We start from the raw sequence: 15,099 nt of genomic DNA, 5'->3' as shown, positions 1-15,099 counted from the left end.
TGTGTATGTAGGAAACACAGAGGGAAAACAAACAGTTTCACCAAATGCTGTTTGTGTTTAGCTCATTACAGGAAGGCCACACAAGGGAAATGCTGTGTTGTTGTTTGTGGTCAACACGAAGGTGACACAAACTAACCGGAACACAACGCTGCTTCGTCCTCTGACGAAGTTAATTTGCCTTTACTCGAAACACGCTCCAGTGGAGATGAAAAAAATTACCATTTCTAGTAAGTAATTGATTCCATATGGATTCAGTGGAAGAGCCTGATGTGTTGAGTCACTGGCCATAAATTATGACAGCAACATAAATCTGCGCCAATCTCAGTATCTGGCACAAAGTGAGGGTAAAAGAGATGATTTGTCAGGAGTTAGTCAGTTTCACTGGAAGTGTGATTTGCATTCTGACTCATAATAATCAATATTTGTTTTTTGTTTTTTAAAGCGTCAGTGCTTTGGAAAACTGTGAAAGCAAAGATAGACGTCAGCACGGGACACATCCACAGTTACACCAGGAACATCTAACTCAACTCATTTATTAAGTGCTAGTCACACTTTATCTAAAGGTCAACATTACATCATGCATCTGAGAAAGTGTGTGTGTTTGTGTGTGTGTGTGTGTGTGTGTGTGTGTGTGTGTGTGTGTGTGTGTGCGCTTTGTTTGTGTGTCCCTCTCTACTTCCTCTTTTGTGTCTCTCCAGTAGCTAAACATAGCGCCATTAAACAGAAACCATCACGGAACAAAAATTATTCAATAATGAAGCCAAGTTTGGCCTGAGAGGGGCAATTAAAATGCTTCAAGTCTGAAACCACAAGTCCCACAAAGCCTGAGTTCAACTTGATGTGTGTCTGTATGTGCCAAATGGACCATTACAGTGTACAGTTTATACTTTTTAAAGAAGGTGTTTGACACTGTTGGCACCTGTGATTGCTAAATTTGATAAAGAATGTTGCTCCTTGTATAAATCAGTCACATATTAAGCTTCTGTGTGTGTGTATTTCTGCAGTTCAGCATATTATTACTCATATAAGTGACAGTGTATCCTGTGAGAAACTTCTGGGCTTTTCGCAGGATCATATTTTGAAACTGTGCTCCAAGTCTTGCCGCCCCAGTCAGCAGAAAAAAATGTGAAAGTGCATTTTCCTCCTCATTTCTATCCTTGTTTGAACTGCGTAGCCCACTGTGTTTATAGTGTAAACACACTGCATCTGCTTCTAACAGGCTCTACACTCAAAACCGAGCCCCTCGTACATTGGATACATGAACAGGGGAGACCCATAACAGTGAAGCAGCCCTTAAAAGGCAACTGACTTAACATATTTACATTCAGTACTTAATTACCCAGAATAACCTGTGACGTTACAGGCAGCAGGGAAGTTAAAATAAGAGAAATCCTGTGACTGCTGGGCTACTACGCCACATACTTTCCTCAGGAAAGGAATGCTGCTGCTGCTCCAGAGTCAGACGGAGGGAGGAGGTCGCTGTTTTCTCTCAGTTAATGCACATTTTTGAATACTTGTAGTGTGGACCTAACCATAAAGGAGTCATAGTAAGGGAGGGGGGGGGGGGGGGCAGACTGGGAGGCTTAATTCGAAATTTAAAGTTTTTTTTGTCTGAGTACTTTGAGCTAATAATGGCAGCACGAGCTGAATTTGTAGATTAGTTTTGTAAAGTAAGCAAAAGCAGTCGCCAGCAATATCTATCTTCTATTTATGGCCTCCCCCGCGCACCCCCCCTCCCTCCCTCTTCCCAGACTGACGTAAGCAGAAAGTTATTTTCATGAATGGAGGGGGCGGTCACGAGGAATCGGTGACGTGAGTGCTTGCGGAAGCAGAGCGTGGAATGTTGGTACATTGTTGTTGTTTTGTAGTTAATTTAGTACGAGGATACACCGCTGCCCGGCCGCTGCTGGACGGTTTTATACCCACTGTGTCAAGTTACTCCGCCGCCTGTGTCGGAAACCCACTCTGCCAGTTTTCACGCATCACGGTCCACAGATATCCGCGTCCACAGAGGTGAGCTTGTATTTCTCTTTCTTTTTTTTTAATGGGAAGATGTTTTGACATCCCTTTTCGAAATTTGCTGAAGTTGTCACACACGGTGACATGTTGGCGCACGCGGACGGGGTTCTGAGCCCGTCACGTAGGATAAGTTTTTGATCCCGCTTATGAAAGTTGGTGTTGACTTTGTGGATTGTTTCAGTCGCGTGGACACGTGTTGTGTTGGTAACGCAGCGCCCAGAAAAGTGCCTCACAGCTCGGTGTAGTTGCCTGGAAGAAGCGGGGGGAAATGGGTAAAAAGTGTAAAAAAGAAAAATTAATATAACAGCCAATTTTGCTTCTAATTTGTTTAACTAAATTTTTTTTGCTTGTATCTAGTCGTTTAAATCAGCTAGGAATTTTGAAAATTGAAAAAAAAATAATTTAAGTGAATTAAGTTTCTCAGTGAGTACAATCTTAGAGGCTGTCTCAGTTTATAAAAATTATGATTAATATTTTAATCAATAACGAGCACAGAAAACGTGTATTTAACACATTTAATGAAAAAAATATTACACTATTTTGCCACAGTAATGTTAAAATGTTACAAAATGATGTTGAAGTTACTGTTACAAAACTGTTATATAGGCCATTTATAACTGAGTGCCACACAGCTATTTTGTAGAGTAAGCTTATTGTAAGGTAATAAAATAGTGATTTTTGTTTGTTTGTAGCCCACTTTCTGCATTTAAATAAGCTTTTTGGTTAAAAAATGGGAGTAAAATAAACTGTCTGACAAACTAATTCATGTAAAACATTCTCTCACCCCGTTTATTTCTGGCTCTGTTGTCCATTTCAATGCTGGTTTTCATTTGGGCTGCTACAATGCAAAATACCAGCCTACTTTTGACATTGGAAACAACACGTGGTCTGCATTTTAGACATGTGGGACAAAGGGCACGATGTGAAGTAAGACCACCAGGGCTGACTGGCTCTACACAGGAGAAACAAGCAGTCACTAAACAGCAGGAGGGGCGCATATTTCCATAAACAATAAATCACTGAGGAAGAAGGAAAATCTTATCTTAAATGTTATCTTTCAGTTTAGCTATCATTTCTTGTCTACATACATCTTTATGACTTGGGTAAAGATAAGGAAACTGTCCTGAAAGTGTGTTATTTTTTATTGTTATCATTACCTAATGACAAAACAATTTTCCCCCAGAAGTGATACTGCTTGACTGTCTTGTACATAAACATTTTATTGAGCAACTTGGACTCGTGACCTTTTAATGCCATTGTGATGACTATATGGAACATATTTGTCCCCGAGGGGTCACAGATTTGTATCTCAGAGACTTTTGTGATTCACTGTTGTTTCGGGTGGGTGCACGCAGTGTCTGCTGCTTTTAGACAGACAGTGGGAGCGGGGGCACTCCTCTGTCATGAGGTTAACATGTGGTTCAGTCACCAAAGTGATGATGTCTTCTTTGGATAGAGAAGTAACAGTGGCTGACTCATCTGTGACAGTGACGAGGCACATGGGGAGAAATTCCCCTAAAAACACAGGACACAGTGTCATTATCACCAGATATGTGCCATTTCTGTTTTTCTGGCTGGTCAGTAGTGATGGATGAAAGCGTAGCAGGATGCAAAACGTTCTTGTGGTGGAGTATTGTGAAAGTGAAATAGCTGCGGTTTATGATGCTGTGACTCACAGAGAACACGTTGGCCATGATGTGCTTTGCTCCTCTTACTGGAAAGAAAGACGTCGACGTTTGATTATTGACTTTGGACGCCTGTGATTTTATCCACAGCTGAACATGCCAAACAGAGTGTATACAGGCAATAACAGATGAATGTGTGAACAGGCCTGTGGTGCATCCGTCCCAAAGTGACTCCCTGACAGTTATATGATGTCTGAGACTGCTCACTCTGCCACCCACAGCGATTTGCATCCTGCCTTTTTTTCCCTGTCAGTGTGACCGAATCTCACCCCGCTGCATTCACCTCATTATGGTCAGAGGTGTGGCAAGTGTCAGGTTTACTCATTTATTTATTCTGTGGGATTGTCGTGTTATTTGGGAATTCCTTGCTGGTTCTCACTGGGGCTGACTTGCTGATCCAGTTGTTGATCTTTTTTCCTTGGCAACTTCCTGATTCCACCGTGACTCAGATTGCATGTTGGCAGCAACACAAACAAACACTTTACAGCTCCACAGCATTCAGAACACATGCTTTGATGTCACATCCTGTCCGTCCATGTGTCTCAGCAAGTTGTTTTGAAGGAGAAGCACTGAAATGTGGCTTCTACTGTGTTTTTATTAACACTATTTTCAAATGAAGGACTTGGGAAGTGAGGGATGTGATGTAACACATGCTTTTTTTTGGACACAGAATGTTAATACTTTCCTATTATTCACACAGTATTGGTTTCCAGGTAGTGAATCGTGGGACAGGTATGTCCTTGTGTTTTCTGCATTCTTGACATTTCTCTGAGTCCCAGCGTCCGTGGTTGGGAGAATATCTTTGCTCAGATATTCTGCGAGTTCTCCTCCCTTTCCGCACAAAAGTTCTGGTGTTCATGCCAACCATTTCCAAGGTTCTCTGTACTTTTCCTTCCTCCCCGCGAAACAACGGGATTTTCCAGGAAACGTCAGATCGGGAGGGTGTGTGATTCCCTGCCGCTGGTCGTCGCTTTTACCAGTAAACAGCATGACTCACTGCTCAGCTATGCTCTCCATTTCCCTCACATAATATCCCACCAAATGTGCTGCGCTGGAGAAAGAGCAGAGTGCCGCGCGCACCGTGTCTGTGGAGAAATCTCTCCACCTCCCTGAGAAAACTGCAAGAAAAGCAAGAGCTTTCTCAGAGGAGTGTTATCAGGCTGTCAAGGGCAGCAACACGTCTGCGTTCTGCTCACCCTGCTCCCAAATTGAAACAAAAAGAGAAGGTAAACAGTAAGTCCAGACAAACCAACTCTGCATTTATCCCTGGGGCAGGAGCGCATAAGTCTTTGATATGCTGTTTATTTTAGGAGAAGGCTGGACCCCACGGTTACCTGCTGTCACTGAAGTGCAGCCTTGAACTTGACCAGATGCCTGGCTTTAAAAATGTAAACATTTGGTATCGGTGAACAAATGTTACACAGGCTTATTAAACTGATTGTCTCACAGTAGCATTGAATTTGTTTGTGCCTTAAGTAAAAATGATGCCGTCTCTGGTTTTGTGTTTTTAGGCATTCTCAAAAATAGTCTTGAAATGGTCAGTACATCTTCAAAGCAATGTGTACACCCGGAGGAGAACAAAGTAGCAGGTTAACCAGAAAACATTCTGCTTTCCACATCAAATAAGACACATGCTTAACACACAACCATAGTCGTGGAATGTGTGTATGGTGTTTGTAATGGACAGTTCAGGAGTTACTCTCACGTCATCCCTTGGCTCTGACACTTTGTCATCATTTAGTGATAATATTGTTGCTGAATAAATAGTTTGTCATTGGAGGATTGTGTTGAGAAATGACATTATTTTCTGTTGTCTTGTAATGAAAATGAAATATAGACCCGACAAAGAAAGCAGGTATTGGACTCCTGACTCCACACTTGTGCACACAGGCTGCCTTTGCTTTGTTTGGGCAAGTGAAAGATGGTAGACGCTTCTGAATTCCAGACATTTCGTGAATTTCGCAGCCGTTGTTTTACAAGTGGGATCGTTTGAACTCCACCCCCATGGCTGAGTGCATCGCGGGACATATTCAGACTGAATGTTCCTTCTTCGGTGAAGACTTGCCTGCATTGTGCATGTGAGGGTTTGCACATGTGTGTTCACTCAGGAATGTGGTTTTGTTCTTTACCCACCATCTGTGGCTTTTCTTTGCGGTATTTTTCCCAGACTCCTTTTCTTACTGTTATGAAAAACCTAATATGAGTTGTTTTCTCGACTATAGCCGGAAGATTTGTTGTGAAATATGCCCGTCTCGTCTGAGTGGCAAAATCATAAAGAGTGGATTTGGCTGTGTACTATAATTGCAGTTTTTTCCTCTGAGAAAACTCTGGCATCTTGATCAGGAAAACATTGTCTCTGTGCGAGTTGCAAAAACATAAGCACATGCCTAAAGAATTTCAGGGAAACAACCTGGCCTCTTGGTTCAAGCTGGAGGCCTCTTGTATGAAGAGAGGGAGGCCCCACACGCCACTTTTCCATGATCTTTGCAAGGAATATACCCAGGGACCCCCCTCTGATGCAACACCACTTAAATTAGGCTGTTTGGGCCAGCTTGCTTTCAAGGAACGGTGTTTTTTCAGTTCTTCATCTTTATTTGATGCCTCTGAAATCCCAATTATGCAATTCTTTGCTGCATGTTTTGCAAAATGAACTAAGGACACCAGAGAGAGCAGCAGATGTTCTCTAAATGTCAAAACATGAGTTCATGTGGCTCTGGGTTTAGTTTTTTTGGTTGGTACATGTAATTATCATCTGTTTATGTTCCAAGACAGGAAAAGCCTTTGAGGTTCATTTTGCTTGTCACAAAAAATACTAAAACTATTCTCTAGACAGTGATGTTGAATATAAAGGAATTCTTCGTCTCCCCAAATGTTCAATTACCCACCCACATGTTATGCTGAATTCGTGAAGAAAGCGTATTTTTTCCTCCATGCCTCCAGTGAACTGAAAATCCAAAAAAATGAGAAAATTCTTGATGAATTGAAGTCATACACAACCGCATTATCAAAACATCCATTTACAAACTCTCACACGACTCAGGCAGTATAATCCAAGTCTCATTTATCCAGTCATATGCTCAGTTCTTCCCAAACAAACAGCCCCTTCTGACAGGAAACTAGACTAAAAGTGAAAGTTATCTGTGCTCTATCTTCAAAGCCAGACTCCACTGACAAAAACACCAATTTCACCTCACTGAACACAGGAACAGCTGGTTTACCATTGCCTCAATTTGTAGTATGTTTGTGTTACTGTGTGAGTTTGCACAGTCTGAACAAACCCTTTTAGAAGTCCAGAGTCACACAATAACACAAACAAACAGATGGAGGCAGTGGCAGACCAGCAGCTCCTGTGCTGTTCAGCAAGGTAAAATAGGTGTTTTTGTCAATGGAGTTCAATTTTAGTTCCCAGTTGAAATGGGCTGTCTGCCTGTCTGCAAAGTACTGAGCATGTGACTGGATAAATGAGATTTTATTATACTGCACGAGTTGTTTGAGAGTTTGTTAACTGATGTTTTGGTGTAGTTTTGCTGTTACTAAACGTGGACCCCTTTTACTTCAGTTCTTTAAGAATTTTCTCAGTTTTTGGATTCTTTGTACACCGTGAATGTATGCAATAAAAGTAAAGTTTTCTTCAGGAATTCAATGTTACACAGGCTGAGTCATTGATATACAAATGATCATTTTGTGGGTGAAGTATTCCTTTAAATTCTTATAAGAACAATGGCAAATGTTCAGGTTCCATCAAAAATGGAGAGTAACAAAGTTGTTTTTCATATCTGCTGCATTATGTCTTGCAATCAGGATTCAAAGTCCTGTATTTGCAATGTATCCTTAGCACGTGAAAATGTGACAAACATCCCAAAAAGAACAGCCACACCCAGAGCATTTTCTCCCATGATAGCTGCAGCTAACAGGACTGCAGAGAATATTTGCACTCTTACTGAGGTATCACTTATCGCATGCTCACTTAAATTGTTTAGTTGGCAGAAATTTGTGTCAGCACTGTGAGCTAAATATATCCACCAGAGTTAAATAAGGGCATAGAGAGGCTCAGGAAAGCCCAGTGTAAGAGGATCCAACCAGCGAGACACAGCGCTAAATCGATAGACTACATTGTCTCACAGCGAAAAATACATCAGTGACTATAAAGGAAACTATTTCTCTGTGACACTCTATCTCCAGGAATTTTCCACATGCGTATCTACGGCCCTGTAAAGTTCAGCATAACTGTAAATGTTATGCTGATGTGATGTTCTGTTTCAACGTCTGATGAGGAGGCAGAGCTGTGTGGATACATCAGATTAGGGAAATAAAGACGACCTGAGACTGGATTTAAAGGGAGTAAAGAGAAATATCGTGCACAGATTGAGGAGTTGTGTGCCTTTCTAAGTTATCAGCACAAGTTAGTGCTTCTTATTTGTACTATGTATAGGCTGTGGTTATGAATGAGACTTGTTTACCCTTTTGGTGACCATGTGACTCACACTCCCACGCCCCATTTGCAGGGCGTTTCCATGGCAGCAGTCGAGCATGGAACAGTGCACTCGTAGTCAGGCTGGTCTGCAGGTCCTGAAATGGAGCCTTGGGGGATGTGTGCCTCTCACAGGATCACAGCTCAGCGCTCTCGCTTTTTTTGGCCATGGCAGCAGTCCGGAAAGCATGTGCCTCTGCTGTAATGAGTACACAGAGGCTTTTCTAAAAACTGCCCGGGCCCGTAGAGCCTCAATGCAAAGTTGTATGAGGAGAGAGGCACAGAGGCTGCCTGTTTCTAATCTTGCTTGGTCTAGTGAACTACATTGTCAGCGCCCTCCTTCCCCTCCTCCTCCAACAAGTAAATATAGGCGCGCTCCAGTGCTTGGATTTTGTGGTGTCATGCTGCCCTCTGCTGGGATCTGTGGCTCTAACATGCAAACATAAATATTGACACATGACGCAACCCTGGAATGTTGTTGTGGTGTCTTTAAAGTGAATTAGTGGGGAGGAGTGCCAATATTATGTCGTGCTTGGTGTCTGCAACACACACAAATATGTGTTAGTAGCAGACCTATTCACATCTGGTGTTTAAGTAGAATGATCAAATATTTTAAAAGTACTTTATTACTCACAACCAGAGGTGGGACAAAGTTTTGCAAGTCACAAGTAAGTTTCAAGTCTTTGCACTCAAGTCCCAAATCAAGTCAGGCAAGTTCCAAGTCAGGGCTGACCAATCCCAAGCCAAGTTCAAGTTCTAAACGTTGAATTTCAAGTCCTAAACAAGTCATAAAGGGCCCTTCGTCAAATGTAATGCTACTTTAAATCTGTCTGTGACTGAACTTGATCATAAAAAGTAGTGCTGACATTGTATTTTCATAGCATATAGCACTATTAACTAGTATCACAGTAGAATTGGTGTGTTTCTGTCCTGTCTTGTGTTAAACTCATCTCACACTGGAAAAATATCTCTCTTGAAAATTGTTTTTCTCTTCCCAAATTGTCTTGGGGGAAGGTATCAAGTATTTTTAGGTCAAAAGGCTCAAGTTCAAGTGAAGTCACGAGTCACTGGTGTTAAAGTCCAAGCAGAGTTACATGTCTTTTTTAATTTTGGCAAGCAGAGTGTAAAGTCAACAAATTTGTGACTCGAGCCTGACTCCAAGAGTCCAAGTCATGTGACTCAGGTCCACACCTCTGCTCACTACGGTGTTCAAATCAAATTAAATGTAAAATACTATTGTCAGCCAAAACATAATTAAAATATTTAATATAATAAGTACTTATTATGCAGAAAAAGTGGCCTGTCAGTGACATTATTATATATTATATTACTGAAATATTATTATTACGGATGCATAAAGATGTGAGCAGCATTTTAATGTTGTATCTTGTCAGAGGGGAGCTAATTTTAACTATTTTGTTAGGTTCATCTGTAACAGTGAATCATATATTAAAAATGGGTCATGTTTTGTCAGTAAAATCTTAATATGTTAAGTGGCTTAAGTTTTCATACAAATGTAGTGGACTGAAAATTACAATGATTCCCTTTTATACTTTAAAGTAGTATTAAATAGAAATAGTCCAGTAATGTGTCAGTATCTTTAAATTGTACCTGAACTAGAAAAAGATGTACTCAGTCACATTTTACCACTCATAATGTTGTGATTCACTATTTATTTTTTCTTCTCAGTGTGTCTTCTGTGAGATTCTGGCCAGTTGTCTGCATGCAGGGAATGACGACTCATTTTAAGACGAGCAAAGCTTTAAAGGTACGTGTGAGAAGTTTGAGAAATGTGGATTTTGTTAATATTCAGACATGTTGCTGTTCCTCACCCGCTGCTCGTGTCCTGCAGGTCAAGAAGGAGGTGGGTGAGAATGCCCCGGCACTCAGCGACGATGAATTGGTGGCCATGTCCGTGCGGGAGCTCAACCAGCACCTGCGTGGGCTGACCAAGGACGATGTCGTGAGGTTGAAGCAGAGGCGAAGGACCCTGAAGAACCGTGGCTACGCCGCCAGCTGCCGCATCAAACGTGTCACCCAGAAGGAGGAGCTGGAGAGACAAAAGATAGAGCTGCAGCTCGAGGTGGACAAGCTGGCCCGCGAGAATGCCAGCATGAGGCTGGAGCTGGATGCCCTGCGAGCCAAGTACGAGGCCCTGCAGTGTTTTGCCCGGACTGTGACCCGCGGGCCCCTCTCGCCAGGCAAGGTGGCCACCACCAGTGTCATCACTATCGTCAAGTCGGCCAACCACAACAACAACAACTCCAGCCCGACCCCGTTCTCAACTCTCTCCTAGTGTTGACAGGACTGGGCTCTACTTCTCCTGCCTGGTCCTTCCCGGTTCTGACCCAGCCTGAACCCGCTCATCCTGTACTGAGAGGACGCTCAGTAGTTAGACTGAGGGATGGGATGGGGTGGCAAGCTCTATGTGATGTTATGCTGCATTCACAACTCTGTCTCTCTCCTTCCGTCTTTATTACACAATCTACATTGTCTGTGCACTGTGCAACCCCCCCCCCCTCCCTGACCCCCCCAGCACCGGCAGGGTACTGGGCCTCTGTGACCCGTCCTTCACGACTGTTAGCAGAGATTTGCTCCTTACTCCAGTGTGAAAAAGTATTTGACATGCCTTAATATGGCAGCACTGGCCTGGGACTGCTCTTATGCTACTAAGCATAAAACTTGAGAGATTTAAGTAGTGACATATGTGACAGTAAAGCTAATCACATTTTCTTTACATAGAAGTGTCTCAATGTAAATTGAGCCTTTGACGCTGTTGCCTTAAAAGTGATCAATATAAATTATAACAGAATACTGACATGTAGGTTGACACAAAGAGGATTAACCGTTCCAGCTTTGAGGCCTCTTCATACAAACCAGTGGTCTCCATCCAGTTGCCTTTAAGAGCCAGCCAAACATAACAGCAGATGTTTTCACTGATTAGCTCCTCTTCTCTTTTGGAAGGTGTGAAGCTGTAAAATCACCTGTCGTAGTGTTTTGGTTCAGAGTTATAACCTGCCTACACATGGCTCTCTGTGGCCCGTTTGGAGAGCACTGCATTATGCAGTTTGATAACTGACCAATGTTCCGCTAAAGGCCTCTCGCTATTGTTTATATTTCTGCCTTGGTTATGCAAAGTTTAACTCTGTGGTCATGCCAAATAGCTTGTTTAGTATGTAAAAGGAAAAGTAATGGTCGAGAACAGCAGTCAGTACACTTCGGTAAAGGCTTTCAGACGTGTGCTGATGATGGTATCGGAGTTTTGAAGTAGTGTTTTTCATTTTTGTTTGAAGAGTTCAAACTCAATCATTAGGCCAGAATTTGTATGCAAGCCTTTGCTGGACTGTATCGACTCCCCTTGTAGAATATTATTAAAGATGGCCCCTTTCTCTCTTGTAGGCAAAAGTACAAAGTACTTTAAAAGCTGATTTACATCAGGTAAATCAGCTTTTAAAGAGGCATAGATGATGCTTCTTGAAATTGTTGTGCATCCATGAATTGCTTGGCGTGTGTTGGTAGTTTGGGTGAGAAATTGTTGGTTGTTATTTAGTCTGTCGGTGGGGCTGGAAAGTGTTGTTAGCTATGATGCTAAAGACATCAGAGGGTGTTGGGCAGGTGCTGCAAGTGATTCTGTTGGTATCTTTGAGGCCTTTTGAATAGTACTCACAGTTTCCGCTCTAATATTTTTAAAAGGAAAAGAGGTGAATACATGTTTTCCACAGATTGGAAAGCTATTTGATTAAAAAGGTATACTTAGAAAGAGAAAAAAGCCGAGTTGGAAAGTGATTAAGGAGCATTTTGGGCCAGATTTGTCTGGAGTCTGAAGATTTGACATTGCCCGGTGTCTATCATTATAAAGCACTTAAAAGGAAACTGTTAAGATGCAGTATAAAAGTAACAGGGCAACTGATTCCTAGAATTGAATAAGATGACAGATAGAAACTGTTCTTGCATTTATGACGTCAGTGGGGCTTAATGGCATGATGATTAAATGTGGTGTGACCACCTCCTCTAAGGTCAAGCCTATTGTAAGTAAGGATCCTCTCTGATATGTTTGCCACAGCACTTACTGGGTGATGTTTTGCCTCTTTCCTTTACATGGCACTCTTTGGTAGGTAATCCATATTGGATATAGTGATAATGAGAGCGGTCCTTACGAGTGACATGCAATTCAACTTACTTCCTGTATATTACAGACTAGCAAAAAAATGATAAAAGCTCCCACTGCCTCCGTTGTCACTTTACATTGAGAACTCCGTCCAAATAAAAATCATTCCTACTGCTGGGTCACGAGAAGTGCTGCTGCTGGTGTTGGTCACTCTGAAACAGTAGCTATTAACCTTGCTTTTGACACACTCTTCTGCAAGAGAACTCCTGACGCCCATCTCTAGAAACAGCGGTGTCATGACAACCAAATGCAGTAAACACCTTCCTCCTGTTGTACGTTTTGAGATATTTAAATCTGAAATTCACTTGAAATCAAGCCGTTCTTACCGAGGATCCATTCCTAATTCGGAGTGAAGTCATTAGAGATTGTTCATGTCAGGATTTTCTCTTGGCTAAGAGGACATGACTGTTTTTCCCCTGTTCCATAGCTGCAAAGAACAGTATGGGGAACTTTGCTGCTGTACAACCTGCTGTGATTTTGAAGCAGGGGCAATGCTGTGTTCTTACTATTTTGTATTTTCACTTGGTTTCTATGTCAATACATCCTATGTTCTCTTTCTGATACTTAGTTTTATATGCATATACAGTATATAAATATATATATATATTATATTACATATTTTTCTATATTTATGTCTTATTATCCTGGGAGTGGTGTGATTATGTAATCATTCTGAGATCATACAAATTATGTTGATGCTGACCTTTTGCAGTTGTATTTCACATTTACAATGAGAAAACTATCTGACTAACTTGAGTCTGCTTTGTGAGTATTTATACCCCATGAATAGGTCTTCTCAGCACATTTACTATTTATCTAACTCTCAGATCGGACAGGCTGTGACTAGGGTTACATACAGGCTGCAGCTAATTATCTTACACAGTTATTCTGACCGCAGGTTCTCACTGTTAGTAAAGAGTACGTGCATCTGTCCTTTTACGTCACAACTTGTAAACCTGTTATAATATTGCTATAGAAAAATACAAATTAAAATGTAATTAAGTGTCTCTGCAAAAGGAATTCAGATGCAACAAATTCTACATAATTCCTGGATCATTTAGCTGGAAATGTATGCCAAACGTTTACTTGAGCAAATCAATAAACTTAAATATTTAAAAACAACTGTACATAATTCAAAGCAAGAGCATACTTGTCTGACGTGATCGGATTTTAAAGTGCCTCATATTGACCAAATGTTCAATTCTCAGTTGGTGCTTTCGGGCACCATTAAGCTACGAATAAATGAGAATTTTTATTTAGAGAAAGAGAGAAAAAAGCTCTTATTTTGGAGCATTAACCTGCATGTAAACCTAGTCTTTCTGGAGTCGATTGTTTCAAATGACAATGACAGTAATGCTTTTGTAACCTGTAAGAAATCTTACCAGAAAATAATTCCAAAGCTGCTAAAAACCGTCCATTCAGACCTTTATATTTACGGTCTGTTTTAAGCCTGTATCTATACTGAGTCAGAATTTATAGATACATAATTACATGTATACATCCTCTTTGAAGACAGCTTGAAGTGTTTTCTGATGAGCATTAATGTGACCTCTCGTGGTAAAGTTTCAAACAAAATGCTGTAAAATGACGCATTGTTTAATTTTAGCACATATTACTGTATTTGGATCTGAGGTGGATGCTTTCAGGCAGCACACCTTGAAAAAAAAATAGTCTGAGAATTTAAAAGTATTGTAAAAAGTATACAGTTGTGTACCGTGCCATAATAAAAGACAAACCTCTCTCCAGGTGAATTAAGTCCTTTGTTGCTAATTTTACACCCATTGTGACCCAGCAGAGGTCCATTCATGCTCTCAACTACATGTTGCTCTTAGGCTAGCTACCTAACCACAACCATAATATTTTTTTTTTATTTCCTATAAGCCACTTTTTTTGCTGAAAGAAAAGCAGACCTGCATTTTATGGAGCATTATATGGAAATGTAGATAATGGGTGAGAAAAGACTGTTTCTTTCTTCCCCCGAGCAACTGCAGCTTGTTATACAGTACCGATGTCACTGTTTAAGATATCAGTGGTTATTTTACATTTTTACATGAACCACAACAATGCAAATGTATGTATGGAAATGAGGTTTCTTGTATATCTTGACTAGGTTTTCAAAGGTTTAATTTAAAATTGCTTCCTCTTTGATTAAATAAGCTGCCACACAGAGGCTTTGCCAGTCCTACAAGCTACAGTATTTAACTTTAGACGTGTAGAAAGTCAGTTTTAGTCTTGTAGTATGAAGAGGTTTTGACTATAAATTCAGAAAAAATAGCTCCGTAATAGAAGAAATGGAGCGTGTATATGGCTGATATGGTTGTGGGTTAAATACATTAGTTTTGCAGCAGTTTCTATGTTAAGTTTGTACTTTTATTGGATTTCCTTGGTCTAGTCTCATAGCAACATGTCGAGGCTTATGAGTGAGTCGTGTCGACAGTAAACGAGGACAGTAATAAGGCAGCATAAAGTGAGTATGTACCATCACAACTTGTCATTATTCTGCTCATATATATTTTATATTTATTTCATTGAATTGTGTAATTTTATTAAAACAAAAACACCTAAATTATTTTTTATTTTACATTCATTTCTTTACATGTTTTCTCAATGAACTACCCTCATGTACAAATAAAGTCTGTATTTGTTTCTGCTCTGATTTAAAGTATGGTAAATTATTCCTATAAATAAGTCTGCTGTGTCTGTTTTTGTACCTTCAAATAAAGCTTTTTTTTTTCCTCATTGAGAAGTGCAGAGTC

At 40.8% G+C, this 15,099-nt stretch overlaps 1 protein-coding gene across 1 annotated transcript; it reads left to right on the top strand.

Moving 5' to 3' along the window:
• The first annotated feature begins 1,825 nt into the window (after positions 1-1,825).
• mafk (v-maf avian musculoaponeurotic fibrosarcoma oncogene homolog K) lies at positions 1,826-15,082 on the top strand. Its single transcript, XM_050068379.1, has 3 exons — positions 1,826-2,013; positions 9,865-9,943; positions 10,028-15,082. Exons 1-3 carry the CDS (start codon positions 1,841-1,843, stop codon positions 10,469-10,471), a joined length of 696 nt encoding a protein of 231 aa, XP_049924336.1. The 5' UTR covers positions 1,826-1,840; the 3' UTR covers positions 10,472-15,082.
• The last annotated feature ends 17 nt before the right edge of the window (positions 15,083-15,099 follow it).

The sequence above is a fragment of the Epinephelus moara genome, chromosome 18 (assembly GCF_006386435.1).
Source record: "Epinephelus moara isolate mb chromosome 18, YSFRI_EMoa_1.0, whole genome shotgun sequence".
NCBI classification, from domain to species: Eukaryota; Metazoa; Chordata; class Actinopteri; order Perciformes; family Serranidae; genus Epinephelus; species Epinephelus moara.
The sequence above is the reverse complement of the archived record's forward strand: the minus strand, read 5'-3'. Positions and strand labels throughout refer to the sequence as shown.